This window comes from Anomalospiza imberbis, chromosome 21, assembly GCF_031753505.1.
Source record: "Anomalospiza imberbis isolate Cuckoo-Finch-1a 21T00152 chromosome 21, ASM3175350v1, whole genome shotgun sequence".
Classification (NCBI taxonomy): Eukaryota; Metazoa; Chordata; class Aves; order Passeriformes; family Viduidae; genus Anomalospiza; species Anomalospiza imberbis.
The window spans coordinates 8,056,133-8,080,762 of NC_089701.1; the positions used below are offsets into that span (position 1 = coordinate 8,056,133).

The window sequence follows — 24,630 nt, forward strand, 5'->3', positions numbered from 1 at the left end:
TTCAAAAGCAGCTTTAATTGTCTCACCCCCCTCTGCTCAATGCTCCCAAACCTGTTGTCTTCGATACGCAAATATAATTTGTGTCTGACAGGGCCACCAGTCTCATTACATTGTATCATGGAAATTAGAAATGAATCAATAAACAGAGAGGCAAACTCCTGATCAGCTCCTCCTATCCATACAATATGGAATTCTTCACATTTTACCTCTAATCCCATGTATGATCAAAATGAAATGTCTCCAAGGTCTGGAATGCCTCTGCTTCCTTTTGGTATTTAATCACATTTCAGAAAAGATGATATTTTGTGTCTGTGTGTCTTATCTTCATCCTCTGTACACTTTGTGCTGTTTAATGCTGAAGAAATAATTCAACAACATGTTTCATGTGATGGGGCAGATCCTTAATGGAGGAGAAATGCTGGCATGGCCCAAAGTTACAGATTAAATCCCCTTCTTGGCATATTCATTTTTACTGCATCTTCCAGCAAAATTTCAGCATGGAAATTTCCTGACATAAATCCCACAGGTTTCCCTCTTCCCCTCCACACCACACTGCGTAGCTCTGTGTTTTGGTAAATCTCATCTATTAATAGTTGCCCTCTGTGGCTATAAAAAAATACCTCAGTAGTCAAAAGGCAGCCCTTGCTAGGGAGCAGCTGTGGATGCCTGAACACACGCAGGACCCGGCATCACACAGCAAAGCCCTTTCTTGGCTCCGTGTCAGAGCAAACCGATTAAATATGGCCATGGAAAGCTCATGGAAAAGGAGCCCCTTCCCTGCAAGAGGGAGAGAGAGGCTGGCTCCAGCACTAGGCTGGAGAACATCAGGGTATTTCCATTTTCTCATTGACATTTTCTTTTTCCTTTTTTAACTCAGCAAACCCCCTCCCGTGTCTTCCTCACTTCACCCTTCAGCCAAGTCCCAATAAAATCCTGCACTTAAAGAAATAGGACAAAGACGTCATCGCAGCGAGTAGCAAAGGTTGCAGGGTAAATTTTAAGGTCTAGTCTACCTTTTTTTTGTTTGATTGATTTAACTGATTAAAGCATTTCTGCTCTTCCTGTGCTTTCAGCAGCATCCTGGGTAACTCAGGGGAAATTCAAACCAACCAGCTGTGATCTGTATTACAAAGTCGAGGCTGGAAATACAACACAAGGATGTTGATGGGGCCATACTGGAGAGGGTGAAAGGAGAGGAATATCGTCTCCTGCTGAAGTGACAAAGTGCTTTTATGTGTTGGAATGAGAAATACTCAGCTTAGCAAAAGATACAGGGAATTGCTCCTCCTCTCTCATGCTGCGGGGCACCAGTCCCAGCATGGAGCTGCTGGTGGGTGACAAAGGACCTGACTCCCTGTGGCAGGACTTGTCCCCAGATTTCAACTTGAATTTTCATTTGTGAGAACTAAAGTTCTTGAAAATACTCAAGAACTTCTGAATTTCAGGGTTATTCATGCAAAATGTGCAATGCCACAGTGGGGAAGGGAAGGGAAGGGAAGGGAAGGGAAGGGAAGGGAAGGGAAGGGAAGGGAAGGGAAGGGAAGGGAAGGGAAGAGTAATCAGGCTGGGGCTCACCACACTCCCAGCACACCTGGCCTGAGGCCGGAGGAACTCACAAGCCCAATGCCATATAAATTCAGCGCTTTGCCAATTTCCCTGAGACATCTTGCTAGGATAAATTCTCCTTGCAAAGATAATGGGAGTGATTTGAAAAACCAAGAGAGTCTTGAGCTGGGAAAACTGACTGCCACAGATTCTCAGTGAAGCCCACAATTTATTGACACAACAAGGTTATAGCATGAGAAGCAAATTTATTCTGTATTACCTACTGGCAATGTAGCTCCAAAGATACATTTTGAGGCAGCAAAAAGAATTTTATTCTCCAAAGCCTTGTAACTTTGGCCTACTGAAGCTGCCCTCACACAAATCAGCGATGACACATCTTTTCAACATCTGGGGCCAAAATTATTTTTAAAAGCATTGCAGGTAATTGCCACTGCTCTCATTCCAAACCACTGCTGTTTCCACTCTTTTACCATCACTGATGTAACCAACAAGTGTCAACAGCAAACATGGGCTGCTTCTGCAAGGACTGAATTAATGGAAATACTGCATTTCGCAACAAGCAGCTCACCCCTATCAATGACCATGGCCAGATCTTTAACTGCAATTTACAGGAGATGTTCTATATTACTCAAACATCTGGGTACCTTCTAAAATAATTGGTCTGCATGGTGTAGATTTTATTGATCTTTTTCACTGGGGTGGACTGGCCACAAGAGTCTTTAAAACAATGGTAAAAAAAAATTGCTGAAGCTGGGTCTCCTGAAGAATTTCAGAAAGATCAAATTAGGCCAAACACTCTAATTTTGGTTTCAGTGGGGGCCCTTTTTAGTAGGGGTCCTTCTAGCAGGGTCCCTCCTTTAAAAGAGAAAGGAAATTAAAAATGAAAAACAGCACTTGGGAGAAGTTAAGCATGTACTTCAAACTCACACATACCAGGAAATTTAGAGTTAAAGGTGAAACTCCACCCTAAAGAGTTCCATATTGGAGATATTTCAGTGAACAAACGTAACATGTTCTGAAATACAAAGACCCAGTAGGGTGCACTAGGTATGGAGTTTCAGCCTTCACTCCAAATTTCCTGGCTTTTTGAGGGTTTATTAGAGTTTCATACCCCAAGCATTTAAGTACTCAAAGAAGTTTCCTCAGTGCAGCTCACCCTGATCCTTTTGGAAGCTGAGAGCAAGCACTCTGATGGTGTAGCCACCCATCCATTATTAATGAACCTGAAAAAAACTTCTTGCAAATTTATGGTAATTTGGAGTACTGAAATTACATGCAAACTAGGTAGTCTCAGTTGAGTTACCCTGAGAAACTTCAAATTTGCAAATCTACTCTGAACCAAACAGAAGGACAGGATTTCATTGACCCCAGCAGAGCACATGCTCCTAATCTTCCTCCACAGTATGTGGGTCCTGGAACTCTGCTCCAGCTGCAATGGAGCAATCTCACAATTGCTTCTGACAGCAGTGGTTTGTATTCCTGGTCTAAACACTCTGCTGTGTTATGGAGTAGGGATGTGTCCATCCTACTTCTCAATGAAGCTGGCTCCAAGGGAGGAAATGTGACAGTGGCTATCAGCGTCACACTTTTTTACAGCACAGCTTTCACTAACACCTTGCAAATATTGAAGGGGTTCCTGCATATCTCAGTAGCCCTGACAGGTCTGTTTGAGGCTCTGTCACTGCATCCCCTCAGAGCTTTACAGAAATTATGATCAGCATCTCTCTGAAGCCCCTCCATCCTTCTCAAATCACCCACAAACAAAGTTTTAGGAGTAGATGATGATGCCAATGGGTGTCTTGACCTACATCTAATGGAGAAGACATCACATATAGTGTGAAATTGGCCTCACCATTTGCTCTGCACAAGTGTGTGTCTTTGTGGTGGGCAGGTACAAAAGTGATGGGACAGCTCCACACTGTCCCGATCCTGGGGTGTTTGAGGGACAATTAATTCACTTCAGTTAAGAAAAGATAAACCAAGACATCCACTCAGTTTCCCCAGCCCCCTGCAAAAAAAAAGCCCAACTGAAATACTGTTTGCCTGAGTCCAGCAATCTATGAGAGAGGCAAAGTCAAATGTGCCCTGTTTGTGGGTGCTGAAAATGGAACACAGTGGAGGTAGCTGCTCTGTGTTTCTCCAAGGGGCAGCTATTGCTTGCAAGAATTGGGCTTAAATCCCTATCAGAAAAGAAGTCTGAGGGACAGAATGGGAATTGCAAATGTAAACGTTGCACCTGGTTAAGCTTGCCACAGAACTATACTATGCATCTTTTTCAGTGTGAAAGGTGCATCCTCCTGAATTTACACAGGAGGTTAGCTGACGTTAATTAAAAACATAAATGTCACCCCACAACCAGAGCTGAAGAGAGGTTGTACACAAATGGCTAGGGGAGAAAAACAGGGGGATTAATACAAAGCCCCACAGCACCTGAAAGAGGCCTGTTGGACATGATCAAACTGTGGGGCTGTGTGAGAGAAGGTAAAATTTGAGCTGATCAGCAAAGAGAATCAACCAGCTCATACCCATGGCCACATTGCAGATTGTGGGAAGGGATGAGCCCCACCTCATGTGCTTAACCAGAGGCTGGCAAGGTGTTGCTGGAAAGGATCCATGGGGCAGCTGATCCTAGAGGATGTGGTGTTGCCCAGCAGCAAAGGGCAAATTCAATCCCTGTCCGATCTGCAGACTCTGCACTTGCAAATCTTCCACGTGAGGTTTCAGAGACAAACAGGTCTGCATCAGCACTGGGGGTATAATAATACTTTAATCTGTTGTCTCCCACAAGGATCTCTGATAGTTTACTCCATAGATTTTTATAGGCCCCCTTCATCCCAAGCATCCTGCAGTTTGACCAGACAGTGATCTTTTTCCTTAATGGATAACATCCATGAAAGAAACCATGAGTTCTATGAGTCTTGGCGAAAAAATGTTTCTTAAAAAAAGCTGTTGGAAAAGTTGACTGTGGGTCAAGCTAAATTGAGCAAACTCCTACTGTTTCTAGGGTGTGGAATCGTATAGAAATAGTTTCTTTAACACTGCAGTCCTGTCTGTATCAGAATTCAATACTAGACTTATAAATGTCAGTTGCTAGCATGGGAACAGATGCAACTCCTCCCAGCTGATTAACATCCCTGACATCTGGAACAGAGGACAGAATAAACAGAGAGAACAGAGGATTTCCTGTTGGGACTTGGCTTTTGGGTGACAACTACCAAGATACAGCAGCTCCATCCTTGACAGCATTACTCTTCGCCTCCTAAACAGCCCTTGAGCTGCTAATTAAAGAACTGGGCATTTAACACTGAATCCTTAGACAAAAACTTAGATATTTGCTATATATCTGTCTGATACCTATGTGAGTGCAGGCATCCTTGATGTCAAGAGCTGCACAATGGTCTCTTCGAGGCAGGGGATTAAGTTCTCAAGCTCCCAGAACTGAAGAGCTTTGAAGAATTTCTTCTGTTCTTTTTAGTGTTCAGGATTAAGTGGAAATTAGTGCTTTATTGGGAATCAAGGAGTGTTTCTTACAACTTCAGCTCCTGGAAAAGGGCATTCAGTGTGCCTCCCTCCTCCAGAGTAAGCTGACCATATTTTTCAAGTATGTCTCAGGAAGAGATTTCCAGCACAAGAGAAGGAAAAGATGTTGAGCTGGTAATCCATGGAAGAGCCCTGAAGTGCAGCTCAGTCACCTGTCTGAGGCTGCCCTGGGCTATGGATTAGCCACCACCTCCTCCTACTGATGCTACTGCTTTGGCCCACATGCCCTAGCCCAGTGTGCTCACACACAGCTCTCTCACACCCACTGCTGCTCAAAACCACTATAGAAATTCCTACAAATGGGTCAGGCATGTATTTTAAGTCTAATTTATGTATGCCTGGAATGTGGTGTGACACGATATGAACAGAGCCGAACTGTCCAATACAAGTGCTAGAAAAGGACACAGAGGCTCCAGCTCTCAGGGAGGGTTGGAACTGGATGATCTTTAAGGTTCCTTCCAACCCAAATCATTCTGTGATGCTATGATTCCTTGGTTTTGTGCCAACCTGAGTTTGCTGCAAATGGACCAGAGCTTGTACAGCTTGTCCTGCCCCTTGTTTAGGCAGAAATGAAGGGCTGTGAGCCTTTGGGACACACATATGGATGTTGAGAAAGTCTGTCCCCAGGACAGTTGTTCTGGGGTGATTTCCAGCAAGTATTTGATAGGCCATATGGATCGAGGTAGTTTGAAGAGACTCCAGTACTTTTACTGTTTCAGGAATTTCATCAACGTTTTCCTAAGAAGGCACCGAGGCGAATGCCTCCTTATCTGTCCATGAAATCCTGTGGTGAAGCCTAATGTTCAAGCCCAATATTACATAAAAGGAACGTCTCAGTTAACCATAGGATGGTGCAAGAACTCACCACATCAAATGGCATTTACCGAGCATGATTTCCTACGATCCCTTGCTTCTTCTTTCAAGTTCTTTGAAAAGCAGCCATGGTAGGTGTCATGGGCTCAAAATCTTCCCTGTTTTGTAACCAGCAATATACCAAATAACACAAAGAGTGAGTCTTTCTGGCAAGGGTGTTTTTTCTTGCTCCTTCCCTTTGTATTGGGCCAAACTGTATGATCTTAGCATGTTCTAATTTCCCAGAATTGCAGAAAAGCAGAACAATATTTGCAAACCTTCTGCTGGGACAAAATACATTTTGTCCCACTCTCATGAAATTAATGAAAAGAAGTGAGGCAGATATTCTTGGATAAAGCCTGCTGTGTGGCTAATGATAACCAGTCCTTTGTTTTTTCCCTGCAGGCTATTAAAAAAGAGGAGAGATGATCTAGTTGGTACCACAATGTTTACAGCTTTTCTGCTGAGCAGCTCTGAGAGCAGAATTCCCATTCTTACTGCTGTCCCTCTGACAAACTTAAATCTCTGCCACCTCACTATGGCACAGAACATCAGCTTTTTTGGAGTTAAATATTTTTGGACAGGTGCCACAAATACTGGCATGAAACAGAAAAGAAACCAACCAACTGTGCTGCTGGGATCAGCTCTGAAGTCACCACAGTTTCACCACCACAGTGAATGAATGACACCATCAAAGTACCTGAGCCCTTTGTCCCAGGTGCCCAAAAAGATCACAAGAAAATTGTAACACAGATCAGAGGTGTCTTGGAATTGTTCCAGTGGTATCACTTAGTCACAAAGCACCCACAGTGGTTTTTGTATCAAGGCTCAGAGCAACTCTGTCCCAGGATGGAGCTTCATGGACTGGGACTCATAATAAGAAGGAAAGTGGCTGGGAACAGATAAATCATCTTTTGGGGATAAAGAGGCACTGAGGAGGGTTCCTGTTTTTTACAGCATTAGTCAAGCATTAGCACTTTTTGGTTAGTTCCAGAAGACAGAAGTATTTCATGAATAAGCTCTGCTTGGTGAACAGCTGGCTGCAACTGCTGACACTGAGGGTGTGAAGGAACAAAGCCCAGTACCAAGGAAGGCTCTGAAAAGCCTTTATAAATAAAGTTCAGGAAAAATTTTATTGGTACCATTTCATCTTTCTTCCCTCCCTTTCCTCAACAGATTGAAGGATCTTTCCCCTTTCTTCTGCTATCATTGGACTGAACTTTGGTGGAGGAAGTACCTGAAATGAGATGTGAGTTCTCCATGGCTGCAACATCTTCACTGCTGTGGTGCAAGGTCTGCACTAGAGGGGACTGAGGACGCTTGGCCAATGAAAGCGATGACAAGAGGGGCTGGGGATGCAAAATGGGCCCAGATGGTGCCAACCAAATTTTTACTTTGCCACTAATTGACATGGAAATCTCTCTCTAAGGGGATGAGGCTGACAGCAATACCAAAGTCAAACACAGGGTTTGAATCTTCACCCCTGTAGTCACTAAAGGCTTTGCTGCCAAAGTCACTGCCCTAAACCTGTATTTGTTAACCTAAATTCCCAAAGCAGTGGGAGTCAGGCTTACAAACTTCAGTGATAAATCCACAGGCCTAACTGTTCTATTTTGCCTTACTGAGTACAAGCACCCACCACAGCAGTGAGTTTGAGCTCAGCAAAAGCACATCAGCCACCAAATAAAGGCTCCAGAGACATGGAATTTCTCCTACTGCTCTCTGTGGTTTCATTGCCAATGATCAATGTGGCAATACAATGTCTGTGCAAAGATAAATAAATTAAATGTGTCTGTTACAAAAAAAAAAAAAAAAAATCTTTGGAGCATCTCTGGATTTTCTGAGGCTCTAGGCTGTGGAAGAAGATCTTCAGGCCTCCCCTACTATTTCAGGTCAAGAGGAGGTTTTTCTCAAGTCAAATGAACCTATAGAAGATCTGTGAGATCAAGGCCATGAGATCTAAGTCCTCCAGACAAGCTCAGCCAAGTGGTTGTCTCCAAACTGTATTATGCTGGTCACAGAACAAGTGATAAAAGGCCACTATCAGATTAAAAATCATGTATTTTTTTCCTAAAAATTGTATTAGTTGCTATAGCTAACATCTCGAGTTCTCAGAACTACAGTGTTAAAGCAATTCAATTTGAATTATGCCTTTGATGATATTTGCTTAGTTGAGCTCCTCTTCATTTGAACAGTATTAAAAATTGGTATTTTTACTTTCAATGTTTTCAAGCATTAATATTTAAAGAATTTCCTCATTTGAGCTTTGTTCACTGGTAAGTCACTGAAGTCAAACTGAGCTAGAAGGATTTTTTAAACAACAGCCTTGCTGGAGTAAAAAAAAAAATTGGCTTTTCTTTCCAACTTAATTATGTGTATTTAAAGCTCCAGTAGAGCTGATAATGTTGTTTAAAAATTTCTCTCTATTAAGGAAGCTATAAATACAGCCTGAATTGCTGCAATGGAAGGGACTCCTGAAAAGCTTGTACTTTCCTTCTTCACCTGAACCTTAGTGTTGGTAAAGTTCTGACCATTTAGAAGTTTCCCCTCTATGGCTCCATGAATTGCCCTAAAAAAGCTGTAACATGGAACGCAGACAACAGAATTTCAGCTTTAATCTTAATTTTTTCTGTGCTTTTACTTCTAACTCATTCACAAGAAACACCTTATTACTTAAAAATACTAACTTGTCTGAATTTGGAGTAATTGTAGGTATGTGGTACCCACCTAATGCAAATTATTTGACCATATCACAACTCAAACTGCAGCCCAAGGAAGCCTGAGCTGAGGAGCTGAGGATTTTATGAGCTCACATCCACCTACAGAAAACTGCCCTGCAATGAAGTGGCATTACCCCTGTTCTCATTTATATTTAGAAAGAGGCACAGAAGAGTTTCATTACCCACCCAGAGTGTGCAACAGGAACCTGGTACCCACCTCCCTCCTCACAACCCCCAGACTCAGCTGCCCTCCACAGTAGTGCCCACAGAGAGCTGTACACAGCAGTAAGAGTATGGAGTTACCTACCTACCTTCAAAGAAGTGCTACAGAATTAAAGTCTACCTAAGAGTATTCATGTTCTGTTTCATGCCTGAGGGCCTTTTCCCTCTCCAAATACACATGAGCTTTTTGTGACATCCAATCCCCACTCCTCAGAGTCTGGAGTTAAACTGTGCACTGTTACAATATGCTGCTCATAGCCTAATGGGTCTCTCAAAATTGGCTGCTTCAGTCTTTAGCACAGATTTTCCTTAGCCTGGCTGGAGAATACCAATTCAGGGGTAAGACACTGCTGAGACCATTACTGAGATTGCATTTGGAAAACTGCAATGTGAGCTAAATACTGAGAAAAAAAATTAATTCATTAAACTCCAAAGCCCATAATAACAACAATGAAAGGGTTCAACAGCCAGCTGGATGATCGATACCTAGACAGATATTCATCAATATGATCATAAAAACAAATTGCCTACCTGTAAGGAGAGTATGGGTCAAAGCAGGTCTTGGTGACTTCTGTTATCTCTGGGTTGCAGCACTCCCCCCCATCGAAGTTGTACCTCTCGTAATTACAATCCATGTCACACACCCCGTTCTGCTTCTTCTTGTTGAAGAGCGTGTGGCGGACGTGTCGGCAGTCCCCGCCGTCGTACCCCGTCAGGGTGTGGTTGCACTCGGGGTCACAGTTCTCGTCCCCAATCTTGCTGATGTCGCAGTTGGCCAGGATGAGCCGGTGGCGAAGGGAAGAATTCTTCACCTCCAGCACCTCCAGCTCCCAGGTGATGTTGTAGCGGCTGAAAGCCTCGTTCAGGTGCTGGTGCTGGAATTCGATCTGCTGCTGGCTGACGGTGGGGTTCTGATGTTTGTCGTCGTACAGATTCACCACGCGGTAGCGCACGGTTTTGTTGCGGCGGAATCTGGGCAGTTTGTTGTAGCTGGCGATGACGTCCGTATTGTCACACACTGTCTGTCCGCAGAGAGGAGGGTCCAGGCTGGTGTCCAGCAAATAGCCGTGGTGGTAGCTGAACTTGGTCTGAGGGTTGCTGCCGTCCTTCATGGGAGACCAGGTGCTTTTCACATTCAGTAAACTGTCTTGAAGAACGAGCTGAGGTAGGGGCATGTCTTGCCTGTGAATCACCTGCTCCATGTCCAACAAGATCTCCTTTTGAGACCGGGCTGTCCTCCAGAGGCTGAAGTGCTCCACATAACCCCGATAGTTCTGGTTCAGGGCATTTCCTCCCAGCATGAGCACCTTGCACTTCAAGGTCAGCAGACTGAAGATGCTGCCCACTTGCTCTCCACTTGTGGCCACCTGGGCACCGTTCACGTAGAGTCTCATAAGGCGCCCGTCGTAGGTGGCGGCCAGGTGCACCCACTGGTTGGGGAGGTAGCTGCGGTGTGCTGCAATGGTGGTGACTTTGCGAGCACGGTCCGTCTTCAGCGAGAAGAAATAGCGGGGGTCTCTGTTCCCCTGGTCACTGACGGTGTTAATCCCCAGGACCCAGCCTCGGTCACGGGAGGTGTAAGAACATTTGTCATACAGTCCTATGTGCCCCCAAAAGAGAAATATGAATAAATAAGGATGACAGAATGAAGGCGTTAGTCTTTAAATTGTGTAAATACATCTCTCTAAATGTATATACACACACTCACCTACATCTGTTAGATAGCTAGTGCACAAGGAAGACTTTAAATCATCTAGTGCACCATTGTGGGAGGTCATGTCAAGACTTCCTATTAAAGGTAAAGATTTGCCAGTGGCGTGTACAAATTTTTCCTGACCAAAGTCCAAAACTTTTCTGTAAATTCCTATCAGCAAAACGTTGGACTGTGCATTTGATTCTTCCCTTACCTCAAGCCATTCATCAGGGTTGAAAACAAAAACAGTCTTGAGAACCAATCCCTGTTGATGTCACTCATCCCCCATACCCTTGAACCATGTGTCTAATAAGGTCTGGCAGGGAAATAAATACAAAATCTAAATTCTGCACACTTTGAGAAACACTGAGCAGCTGCAGTCACCTTGTTAAGTTCATGGGATGTGTTCAGGCTGCCTTCAAAGTCATACCCAATAAAAGCCAGTAGGCACATGGCATACACTGGTATACATCACACTGGGGAAGGGCAAGAAATACACACAGATGGACTTCCACAGAAATGGACATTCAGAAAGGTTCCTGCCCCCTCACAGGCACACCTCCGAACAACTCAACGCACCATGGAAAGATTTCTTTCCCAAAGGGTAGATCCATACTTAGAGGTCTCTCAACCAGCCCTCAGACAGCTCCAAGCAGTGGACAGAGCCCACTTCTCCCTAGTTTGGGACACAAGGCTCGCCGAATTAAAGACAGATATTTCCATCCTTCAGTCCTCAAAGGCCAAGAGCTGCAAGGACACCCCTCACCAAAAACAAAATCATTGGAGCTTTCAGCACCAAATGGCCTTTCTACTATCAGCACATAGAAAACAATCCTTCCCCAGAGCCTCCACTTCCAAAAGCCTAAAGGAAAATCATAAATCTCTGACAGTTCAGTCCTCATGAAAAGACTAAATATCCCCTTACCTCACCCCTGTACCCTCACCCTCCCCTCACTACAACCAAATAACATCTTCTGCTTCTGACTAAGTTGCTCAAGAGCCATCTGTTAACAATCACTCATTAACAGTGCAGTCTTGTCTAGTATCAACAGAGCAAAGGTTACAGGAGCATTCACTGTATTTTTCCTCCCCTCTCCCAGCACCCACCTTCCCCCCTTCTCCTCACACCCTGCCCCTCTCCACCTCCTCCCCCTGTAAAAAAAACTCTTCTGATGGGAAAGTTAAAAACATTTAAACGGGCCTTTTTTCTGCACGCTGGTATTTTGCTAGGGATTCTGAGCTCCCCCTTTTCCTGTTTCCTTTGGAAGAGAGATCCCAGAGTTCGGAAGGTAATGTGTTTATTCATCTGTAGGGTGCACTCAGTTCAAAACCTTTTCAAGACCAGCTTCTGGTTTATACTGCTACTTCTGATCATGAGAAAGGAGAGGAGGAGAACCAGGCAAGGAAAAAACAAATGTGCTAAAAAAAAGATGACATTTTCTGGGATGGGTATTTACCCGAGGAACTTGTGATACCAGAGCCAAAGCTACCAATAACCTTCTGGAATCTGTTTTTGAAGTGTTTTTAAGTTTTTCTTTAGGAAATAAATACTTTTACAAAGTATTCATTTTCAGATGGATGAGAGCCCATAAAAGTCTGTATTTTTATGCATCTCAAATGAAGGTATTGTCCAATGATAGTGGGTGGATAATACTGCAATGAATAAGAAGACAGCTGGCAAGACAAGTCCCTCTCCCAAATAAGTCATAAAAATCTCAGCTTATTGTAATAAGACCATTAGAGCTGATCAGGCATTTTATAAGAGAGTTTTTGCCTGCCAGGAAATGCCAACATGGTGAGAGAAGAAAAAGTGATGCAGAAATGGGCTTGTCCCAACAAATCCCTCTGAGAATCTGCATGTCTTCAACATGGCCAGGGGAACCCCAGGGACTCCCTGGGATGTTTTGACAGAAGCAGAGGAGGACAACTCATCCCTGCCACAATCCCCACAATCTCCAGTCTCATTTGTCATCTCCAGTGACCAAATCCTCCAGGCCTGCAGATCACAAAGCAGCTGCACACACATAAGCTGCTCCACCTGTTTCTTCAGGCATCCAAGATCCCCACGGTTGGATGGACAGCTGGAAGTCCTGGAACAGGTCTCCAGTTCCAGGAAAGTCCACCATACAGACTTTAAGGGTCAAGAATTTTTTGCTCTTTACACTGACCAGGGCTAGAAATATTCCCCCAAAGAGCTGATAAATTATTGTAGGATGGAAATCCAGTTTCCCAGGCAGCATTTAAAAAACATCTTCCTCTTTCTGAAATGCTGCATGATGCTGGTGATTGACCTCAGCTGAGCATGAGGAGCTGCTGGAGGAATACTACAGAATAGTAGCAATCCTCCCTTGCCTTTGAGCCTTTAAACCCTGGTGTGATGCAATGTGTCTTGAGTTGGGCTCAAACAGCTGCCATCAATTCAAAATTTACAGGGAGCCAAAGAAGGGCAGGAAAAGAAAAAATCCAATGACAATAGGGACACCACTGAACACACCAGTATGAAAGCTGATGAACTAAAACACTCTACTATTCCAGTTCCTTGCATTTTCTAGTTTAGGGCAAAGGTTATTACTGAATCCTTATGCCACGTACAGTATTATTTTTTCAAACTTTTACTATTGCAGACATCCAACTCTTGATGAAAAGATGGACTGAGCACAAGCCTTTCAGCAGCAAGAGTTTGTTTTATTCTTAAGAGAAAGGAAAAAATGTAAAAAAAGGGACAAGAAACCCACACTCCCTTGTGCTGGGATAAGAAACCCAACTCCCTTGCAAGCTGTACCAGCTCCTTATGACCCTCTTTGCTTGAATGCTTCACCTATTATCCCAATCCTTCACTTTACTTTTGGCTTTGGACTGAGGATCCTCCGGCTAAGGGAGTGTCACTTTTCCGGTTTGTCCCCAGCACAATGAAACTAATTTCAGCTGGGACAGTGGATGTCATAATAAAAGAATTTATTACTTCTTCTATGACAACTAATAAGGGCAAAGCCATTGGAAGAGGGGCATGTGAAATAATTGCCAGAACTTCTGAAAACGGAATAATTTGATGTTTTCACAATTTATTTCAATTTAGTAAAAGGTTCCATAGCCATGAGTTATTTCTCAGACATAATTAAGAACATTTTAAACAAGAAGAGGCCTCTTTTACCCCAAACAAGGCTGGTTTTGAGCAAAATCACCCCACATAATGGTTGACACTCCAAATTTCAAGTCAGCTGTGACCACAACCAACATTTACATGAAAAATGTACAGAGTTTAAATTCTCATTTACACTGAGAATTATTTACAATAATGCAGTAAAGGACATTTTTAGCTACTTAATATCTCTTTACCAACCAAAGAGGCCTCATGGTAAATGAGACACAGCCAATGACTGAAAAACCACAATTTGGCGAATGTGCCTGAAGTTTCTGAGCCAAGAAATGGTGTGAAATAAAACTGATGTTTGTTTTCCCCACAGAAATTAGATTAAAAAAATATGTACAAGTTTCATACAGCAGCAAACAGTTTTCTTCACTTCTGCTTGCCCTGAGTTGCTAGAAAGGGATGGAGCTCCAGCTGAGGAGAACACTGACAGCCCTTCTTACTCCTTAGTCTGAATGACTTTTTCCTTCTAAAGCTCTTGTTCCCAAAGCCCAAGGGATTGAAATGGAATTTTATATTTAATTAAAAAAAAAAAAAAAAAAAAAAAGAAGAGGTGCTAGTTCAGCTTTCCAGCAAGAGGCTCTGGAAGCCTCCCTTCCCCACAAAGGAGTGAGTCACTTCTTGGAGGACTTTGGAGAAGTGCACAAACAGAGCAAGATGCCACATTCCTTTATGCTTGGCCAGAGACAGACTTCAATGGCCCACAAGGCTTCTTCCAGTCCTATGATGTTTGTCCCTTATAGGAAAAGTAAATTCCTAGGCATCAAAAGAGTGGGGAAAGCTGGATAATTCAACTCCAGCAGCTCAAAGCCAAAAGCCAAACATGGAAAATGAGAAAGACAGTCTCCCTCTTTCCTTTTACAAGCAAAATCTCAGTTGTCTGGCTATTGACCCACAATAGCTCCACCATCACTGTCCATCTGACTTCTTCCAGGACCCCCTAACCAACACCAGCATTTAGACCCACTTTGTTTTCAGGACTTTTCTGGGGATTTAAATAGAGCCACATCCTTACGTGGGCTCTGTGCATTGGGCAGGGTTTGGTAGCATGAGCACAGCATGGAACATCAGCTCCTGAACTTGTGGGAGATAGCCCTGGGTGAGGACAGGAGGCATTGCTGTAACTGGGATGGGAGCAGAGCAACAGGAACTCACAGCTGGAGGCTGCTGGAGCCAGAAGCAGCCCTCTGTGGGCAGTTTGACAGAAGAGAGGCTGGAGTAGCCCATACAAGCTGCTGTAACCCACTGTAATGCCATAAATAACATCCTCCAGGGCCTCCTTCTCTCACTTCAGTGCCATTTCTTATGTCTGGACAACAGCAATTTTTGCAGCAACCAAGCCAGCCATAGAATTAATTAAGAATTTCATTCTTCATGCAGGAAAAGTTTCTTCTCTTTGCTGAGCAATGGGAAGTGGGGGGAGAGTGAGAGGGGGAAAGGCAAAAGTAAAAGTAAAAAAAAAACCAAAAAAACAACCCTTGTTATGGTTTCATTTCCAGGAGGGTGAGGTGGGGGAAGGGGAAGAGGGAGCTCAGTTTGACTTTGAACACATCAGGTGCTGCGGAGCTGTCAGAGCCACGCAAGGCAGAACAGAAAACAGTGCCCTGCACTTCTGGAAGTTGGCTGTGCCTGTTTTGCTGGGAGACTCCAACCAGAGGTGACAGGACTCAGTTATGAAAGGGGAATTTAGGTCAACAATCAAAGCTGCAGTCAGGGGGCCCAAGAACAGGGAGCTAAAGGTTGGGGCTGTTTTTTTCTTTAGCATGCTTTAATCGTTCAGTATCAAAGAGCAGAAGAACGCTTGAAAGAGCAAATATTCTACAGGAACCTATAGAAAGCTTTTATCTGTCCAGAGGAAAATAATTAAAACCGACAGATTTGGGTTAAGTATCCCCATGTTCCATGCAATTGGATAAGTCAGTGAAGATCCACTGGAGCAGTTCTTGAGTTCTGCACTGGATATTTCATGGTGTGACGTTGAACCCAATATAGTTTTACAAAGGGGAGAAATAATCTCTCCTTTTCTTTGCTGTGCTTCCCCCAGCCCCACTTCCTTCCACAACAGTTAAATAATTCAAAGTCCAGCGTACTTAAGGCAACATCTCTGTCTATACCATTTCCAACACAGCTAAGAGGCCTCCTGAGGTCACCCCCTGAGACAAGGAATGGTTCAAGAAAACCACCTAAGGCTTGCTCAGGTGGCAATGTACTACTTAAAGAGCAAAAAGGGGATGTTTGCTGCTACTATCAATCTAGCTGAATTCACACCAGACTTTATCCTTTAAAAGCTGTGCCAGAGGATTCAGATCTGAGAGAGAAGGACGGAGTTCTTTTTGTTCTGCCGTGAAAGACAAGAACTTCATAGTGTAGAAATACAGAGTCGAATACAGCCATGCCTAATTAACATTGAGAATTTAGCCCAAGGCTCTTTAAAATCAAAATCTTTATATCAGTGTAATTTAGCATCAAATTAAGCATACGCTGTGTACTGTTTCTCAAATTCCCAGTCACTCAGTTGCTCAATGACATACCTTGAAGTCTGAAAACAGGAAGGTGAGAACAACTACAGCAGCAAAACATTAATTTATAGCGGCTGGTTAGTTACGAACATTACATAAATCCTTCCCTGTTGATAACAAAATCATGTGGGCTGCAAGAGAACAGCCACTGGCATGGACAATCATATTAGTGACACTCCAGTGAGCCTATTGTGGGAATACACCCTCTAACAGTATAGAAGAGCTTACTGCAAATACATCTGGTAGGCTGGGCTTAGTGAGAAATTACAGATTGTGAGGGTTTTGAGGTGTAAGTGAACACACAGCACAGGGCAGAGAAGGAGCTGAGTCCTTCAAGTGTTATCGCAGGGCCAGCCCAGGACTGGGTATGGCTTTTCCAAGAGCTCTTTCATATACAGCCTCAGCATAAACAAGGGTTAGTGGGAAGGTTTGCTCCTTATCTAGACCTCATTAAGCATTTCACAATAAAGCTGCAGGACCAGTGGAAACTGGTGCTTGGTGAATAAACTGTTTATGATCTAATAACCAGTTTTAGGTGGCCTTTTAGATGGACAGAAAAATGCACATCCTTCACAAGGGTCAAACTTCAGTCACCGCTATGAAGTCTGGGATCGTGTGAACATTTCAGACAAAGGTAAGGATATTGTAATACCTGCAAAACTATTTATTTCTCCTGCCTTGTTCTCAGAAACAACTGAATATTTTTGGATGAAGCTTGGAAAACCAGTATGTGTCCATGTTATTAGAGATGATTTTAACACACACAGGCATAGGAACGGTGAAAATAGTAGAGACAGGCTTCTCTTGGATCCTGCTTAAAGTCACACTCTGGTGTTCCATCAGGGAATCACTGCTGTATGTCACAAATATGGGAAACTTTGCATCCAGCTTGATTCAGACAAGAATTCAGGATTTTGGCTGCCAATTTAGACACTCTAGTGTTGCCTTATTAAAAAGTTGAGTTTAGTGTTTATGAAAACCCAGATAACCTTCAAATATCAGGAATGGAAAACACTGAGTAAGTTTGTTGGTTTGCTGAAAGGGATCATTACACATCTCTGAACTCCCAAGCTTATCTCTGCTCACTGCCCAGCAGAACCAGATTACAAATTAACCCTCCCATTGTACCTGCAGCTGATTCACCTCCAGAGAAATCCAGCATTAACACCATTCCCACTTGAAAAGCAGGTATTGTAAAACACATGGACACACATCAGGAGGAATGCATGGAAACCATTCATCTTCCACAGATACATGCACAGCACACACAAACCTGGGAAAAAGGACACTAGATAAAGGCACAGCAGCACAAGGGTCACTGGACTCACACAGATTAAGGTACCCAGCAATGTTTGGTGGAACACAAGCCACCTCTGCATCCACATCTCCTCTTCCTCCCTGTGCTGTTTGCCAAACACTGATTATCTATCAAAGCTCTACAGAGAAATTTACTCTTGCTCACACTGAGTAGCTTTCCTCTCCTTTGTAAGAGTTAATGCTTGAGAGCAGCCACAGAGTATCTTCTGTGGAAAGAACAGACATGGAATACCATAACTTCCAGGCAATCTAAATGATAAGGAGATATTTCTGGGCTCCTTTTAGAAAACAGCAGAGCGAATTGATCATAAACTGGGTCAAGATAGGTCAGCATACCTCAGAGCAGATCAGATGGCCAGAGCATCCCAGGAGGAAATATCCTCCTGGAAGGATTATTAGGGGCACATCTGTGCCATCAGATGACCGTGCACAATACCCATCAGCTCACGGGGAGTTCAATATGGCATTTCCTTTCAAAATGTGCTTTGTGTCTGACAAGCAGTGCAAGTCAATCAGCTGCGGCAGCGCCCGAGCGCGGAGTGGGGCTGGAAAAGCGCCCGACACGCTGCCCTGGATGGCCACAAACACAGGGCTGGAAGTGAAGCTCTGCACATGAGATGGCTTGTGGTGCTGATCAAAACACACAGCCAGGATTCAAGGGGGGACAACAACACGGCTTGTTTTGCTTTTTAGAATTCCCTTGTCTCTGACCTTTACAGCAGCTTTAGGGCAACGCTGGAACCAGCTGAGCAGTTACTACTCCCAGCTGCAGCCAGGAGAGCTTTTACACCATTGCACAATGCATGTGTGTTTGCAGGGGGGAGGTTAGGGCTGGAGAACAAAGGAGGAAATCTAGTGGCACCTAAATCAAACATTATGATCAATGAGGGAGTGGGAAGAGAACCTGGGGAGCAGGGACAACCTTACAACCTTTCCAGGATCAGACAGATGGCCAACATCCACATTATTACAGAAACAAAACAAAAACAAAAAATTCCATGAATGCAAACTAGGGCACCCTGCGAGGAGACTGTAAAAATCACATCATGATAGCTTAGACTTGTCTTTGTAATTGAGGGGCATTTCCACATGAAACAGTTCTAGTTATTTAATTGGATTTTGAGAACATTCTTGGGCAGACACTTTGTGAGTGCAAAACTGAGTAGTTCCAGTGCATTTATGCTGATTTATACCCTGCAAGGACTTTGCCTTGTGAAAATTAAATATCTTATTGTAAAAATATCTTAGATCTTATCCAGACTCAAATATCTTATTTCATCTGGCTTTCCCATATGACTGCATCTTTCCTGCACTAATAGAAACAACTGAGGCATTTATCAGCCTTCAAAGAACTGAGTCCAAAACAATCCACAGAGGAGGAGACTGCAATAGCAGTGGGGAGAAGGGAGCTGATCATGCCTGTTTTCTGCTGTCGCTTATGAAAGGGATCTGGGCTTTCACTAATCCTGACTGTTTCATGCCTCAAATTCCCTGCTCCATACTTGCACACAAGTTCCAAACCCATACACAAACCACAGAGATATTTCTGCTTTCTAGGAAACGTCCTCCTGAAAAAAAAAAAAAAAAACAACCTGCCTCTCTAACATGATATAACTATTATAGTATGCATTCCAGATAGGCTGGAGTCACCACATACTAACCTAAGTACAGAATTTTAGAGCTTTATTATTCTGCTCGGTTTGAATCCAATTTCATTTGTTTTGGTATGATTTTCCTCCTGGAAATACCTGAGCCTGTATTTCTGCTCTACAAATACCAGTGATCACTTGATCTGTGAGCACAAATAAATAGACATCTAAAAGCAAATTCTCACACAGATACTCATGATGTCTTAGAAGTGCACAGAAACAAATTCACACCTATTAAAACGAAGACTGTAGCTGTGAAAATTCAGCCTTTAGTTCTTAAAGGACAAGATTGGACAGCGATGGGCAAACCTCCAAAAGGTCACAATTCTGCTTCGCTTTCCATAAGTGTTGCCAAAGCTAAATCCTTCTCGAAAGTAATTGACCTTCTCAAGTCTGCAGAACTGGGAGAAAAATGTAAAAGAAACAAGCTACCTTGGAAGATTTTTGGCAATTCTTGTATTTAGCTGAGCAGCAGGAAATATCATATGTCCAACCTTTCTTATGTTATTTCAGCCCTTCTACTTCTGGTTAAATTTGGAAGTAGAGCAATGAAGACTAACAAAATACCATGTACAGGCACGATTTTCTCTGTGCAGGGGCCTATATATACATGTGCACATGGCTTGGAGGGAGCAGACTGGTGCATTTGGAGCACTTGGCTTAAATTTGAGTTTTGAGGAACATTCTCCAGCTGGGGATGGCTCAAATGAAATGAAATCCTGTCTCAGAACACTAATTACCTTTGACAGGGTTTTGGTCAATGTTTGCAACTCAGCTAAAATCACAGGAATAGGTCATTCCAGTATCCTGCATCCCCTGGACTGGTGCTCTGCCCTGAGACTGAGGCAGACCACCCAGCAAGGGGATGACAAGTTAAAGTCACCCCCAACTTATTCTCTGCTTTCTCATCCACTTTGTTTTTAAGGGTCTGCTGTGTTGGCTTCACATTCCTGGCATTGCCAATAGTCCTGCTTCTAGAGGAAAACCATAATTTTTTTATCCCCCAAGTCTATTCTGGAAGTAAACTCTCGGTATCACTGAGGTCAGCAATAAACCTCTTACAACCTTCAATGAGAAAATATTTCAGTCTTGTTTTTCAGGTGGTTTTCAGACAGTGCACTGGACTGTTTCAGAGGGGAGAAGTCATTGCTCAGCACATCATTCTGGGAAAAGGTGACAATATCTAAACAGAATTAAAAATACCATATGAGCCTTACAATTCAACTGCAGTGATGGTGAGGAAACCCTACAATCAGCTGGAAATATTGTGGTGATCACAAATATCCTACCAGTGTCAAGGAGGGCCCATAGAAATTAAAAAGAGATAAATTAAAGATCTGAAATTAGTGTCTTAGCGCTGCTTGTGCTTTACTGTTGGCTTCAACCATTTTTCCAGTAACAACAAAAAAAACCTCAGAATACTCTGACATTAGAAGATCTTAGACACAATATGGGTGATCACTGAATTAATTCCTCTTTAAAGACTTTTCAGTTTGGAAAAACAATTAGTTCTATATTGAAAGCTATGGTGACAGATATTCCACCACTCTGCTCAGAAAGGTTTTTCAATTACTGACTACTCTCAAGGCTAAAACACTGCTAAAATACTCTGTTCTAAAGTTGCTTAGTCTCCACTGGATCCATTGGATTTACTCATATCCTCTAGTATTCATTTCCAACCCACAATTATCAGTTTAATATTCCCAAAACATTCATTTAAAGATCATGGTGATCAAGTCACCTCCTAATCTTCTTGAGTCTAACATTTCAAGACTTGTTACAAATCATATAATTATTGTCACCACTGATTGTTTTCTCTCTAAATCCTCTTCCATACAACATCCCCCTTAAACTGTAGACACTAGAATGGGACAAAGTGCTTTGGCAACAGCCACTCCAGAGTCATTACAGGAGTAACACAACCTCCCCAGTCCTGCTCAATATCTCCTTGTTTACCAAGCCAACGATGACTCCAAACCTTTGGCCACAGCCCCACGCTGGCAGCTCACATTTACATGCTTTATCTATTCCAACAGGCAGTTGCTGCTCCACATTCAGCTTCCAGGTGAAAGATCCTTTCCTCCCATCCATCCTTTGTGTGTGACCTGCTGCCCCTCTCTCTATATGAATGACTTCACATTTGGCTTTACTCTAATGCATAGTTTTCATGTTCTCAGCTTTTGAAAACACCCAACTGAGAGTCCTGTTTTGGTCATTGTTTACCACTCCCTGCACTCTGCAACATCTGCAAATTTTATCAGCACTGATTTTGTTTCCTTGCAGGTTGTTGACAGAAAATATTAACTAGTAAAGAGCCAAGATTGCATTGTGCTGAATAGGAGGGAATGTGGCCAGAGTCACACTGTTCAGGCAATGGCTCTGTTTTTCAGTGGGGGAAAATAAATACCTGTGATACTCATGAATGCGAGCTTACACAAGTCAAGAGAAAAAAGATGGGACAAAGAGATAAGTAGGAGATTGGCAAGATGTGTCCCCTGTCTTTCTGTCTCTTTGGCATTCCACAACCTCAGTCTTTCCTTTACAGCAGCACAGGAACCTAGCATGACCCTGTCCAACAGGGCTTCTTGGCTGAGCATTCCAACCTGTTGGTGCAAAGGACTGGCCTTTGTCATTCACTGCTTCATTCACGAAGCACTGCACTAACGACATGAGGAAATAATGATTTCCTCATCCTTACAACAGCATCTCTGCAGGCTGCTGAGAGCCATATCCCTCCTTTGGAGATGGAAAGGACAGAGCTGAAGGCACCTCGCAGCAATTGCAGAGGAGCAACTAAACCCCCAAAGCAATTCCTGTGCACTTCCACAGAACCAGCAGCTGGAGTTAGCAGGAGAGGGAGTCTGCTTCTCTCACACAGGAGTTGCATCACTGCTGAAACAAACACCCTTTCTTTTTCCCCAAGCATCTAATTTATCGCTGAAGGAAATCTCTGTTCTCTTTCCGAAAGCACCAGCCAAAAAGGAACCTCTACCCTTTGCAACAGCCTTTGTTTTCTCCTCTGCCAACTGGTCTCTGTCCCTCTTTCCCTTACAGAACATCTTGTTGCAATGCCCTTCTAGAATAATGTCCACATAAACCCATGTCCCTGCTCCAGCTTGTCCTGTCACCAGTTTGTGACAAGTGTCAGAGAAACCCATAAAAGCCAGGCTGTTGGCTCGACAGGGCAAAGGACACCATGTGTTGAACACATTGACAGCTCTCAATAAATAACAGCCCTGCTGAACAGCTGGTTGGATTGCTGGGGTTTGGAAGAATGTTGGCCACATTGCCTACTTGCGTGCATCCTCCTCAGTGAGGCACAGAAAATCCTGCGCATGGGGAGCGGAAATACATCACTTCCAGAATATACCAAAGAGAAATAATAAAAAAGAAAGTATCTGTACACAAGTTAAAACCTCGACTCAAGTTTTATGGCCAATTTTGGACATACAGAAGTGCAATAGGTTGTTGGTTTGTTGATATAGGTGCAAAAGATGTTCCTCCTGAGGGAGTGGAGATTTGGGAGGTGGTAGGGAGAACTGTCCTAATCTCATTTCCTTCTTCTCTCCCTCATGGAATACATAACTCCCATTTCATTCAGTCTGAGCCCTCTTAAGTCTGAGAGCACAGAAACTGTTCACAGAACAGTTTGGCCTTCACAGTGTGAGGCAAAACACAAGGTTTTGGCAAAAAGACTTTTGCTTCTCTGCCTCTACCATCAGTGTTTGAGGCTCAGAGAAGAGTCTGGACCAACATTCAGCCTCCTCCTGCTGAAAGGTCTCTTCTTCCAGGAGTGCAAGTGCTCCCAGCTCACCTTTGCTTACAAATCCCAGCCCTGCAGAAACCTCTGGAGAAGAAACATGGTCCCCTTGCTGTCTCATTTTGCCTCTGTGAGATGCAGCTGCTGTTGCTTCCCTCTCTGGCCTGTTCCATGGAGCCTGCAGGTGTTTGCAGATGGCCATTTCCCAGTAAAACTGGTGGTATGCCGATGTTTAAAACAAAATAAAATATAACCCCCATGCTACAGCGCCCAGTTGAAGACCACTGCCGTTTGAGCATTGCCTCTGCTGAGACACAGAATGTAAACAGTCTCTCTGATTAAACCATTCCCAGCAAGAGGACTGCGGGGAATTCCAGCCTTTCCCAGCAGAAGATCCTCTGCTCTTCAATAATTCAGAATTCCTCAAAGGGTAAGAATGAATTGCTCAACTTTCCTGCGAGGAGAAACTGTTGATGGTTATGCTGGAATTCTTGGAGGAAGCTCACCAGTATAAATCAGGTCCATTCCCACCACTGCTCCACCCTGCTCCTTTATTTAACCTGCTCGCAGGCAAAGGGATTGTGCAACAATTGATAAACTCTGTCCGTGCTGCACTGCAATGCAAAATGCTCACCTCTGATTTTCTTCCCCCATTGGGATGGGAGGTGGAGAGACCACACTGGGGTAGCCTTACAGATAAGACTTGACAGAAAATATTTGTTCAGTAAGAGAAACTACTCTTTCAAAAAAAAAAAAAAAAAAAAAAAAAAAAAAAAAAAAAAAGCAAAGCAGTAGATAAGACTATTTTAAACCATCCCATTTTAAGGTATGGAGATTCTGTCAGCACTGGACTTTTGTAGTACACTTCTAAAACTTTGAGGCTCTTAGAACTAAAAGTGGGACCACAGCTTCCACATCTATTATATCTGTAAAAGCTCCCTTAGCCCCGAATTCCAAACCAAACACACTCCTTATGGAAGAGAGGGAGCCTGGAACGGTGGCACGAGCCCTGCATTGACACCCCACCTCTGCCCAAGTGAAGAACCACGGCCCTGACCAGGCTGCCTCCCTTACTGCCAGAGCTTTCCTATATCTGATGATCTTCCTGTGCATTTTGAGTGGCCAGAAAGACTTATTAGAGGATCCAATTATCTCCTGGAAGGAAACAAACATCTAATCCACTCACCTTGTGCCTGAGACCAAGGTGCAGTGCTAAAGACACAAGCCAGAAGCAGCCACAAGAAAATGGACTATTTATTCAGTTGCTCCTTTGCTGTCAGAGATTTGTGGGACCTCTGGAACAAGTCAAAAAACATTCTGTATTTTCCAGCTGCTGGCACCATTACCATGCTTTGCTCATGCCCATGATGACCACAGTCCCGTGTTACCCACTCCCCTGGGCCCTGCTCACTCCTACCTCCTGAGGGGTGGTTCTGTGAGAATGGTGTGCAACACCAGATGTACCATCAGCCCTGTGCTCAGACTATAGTGGACAATTATCCTTTGGGCTATTTTAGTCCTTTTACAGCCTTTGCGCAACTCAAGAGCAACAGTTTTGCCAGGAGCCAGAATCTAGATTTTGATGTTAAAACAACAACAACAACAAAACAGACAGAATCAGTGGATTTACCAAGAAGAAAATCT

General features: G+C 43.5%; 1 protein-coding gene across 4 annotated transcripts in view; it reads right to left on the bottom strand.

The window, feature by feature from the left end:
* Positions 1-24,630, bottom strand: part of PAPPA (pappalysin 1) — a 179,916-nt gene that overhangs the window by 142,776 nt on the left and 12,510 nt on the right. For 3 of the 4 annotated variants that reach the window (XR_011005673.1, XR_011005674.1, XM_068211463.1), the window contains exon 2: positions 9,432-10,500. Coding sequence is in view for 2 of the 4 variants with exons in the window: in XM_068211463.1 (XP_068067564.1) it covers positions 9,432-10,500 (1,069 nt within the window). In the remaining 2 variants the exon portion in view is untranslated. Of the gene's footprint in view, positions 1-9,431; positions 10,501-12,631; positions 12,940-24,630 lie in introns of those variants that run through there. The other variant, XM_068211464.1, reaches the window with a different exon arrangement.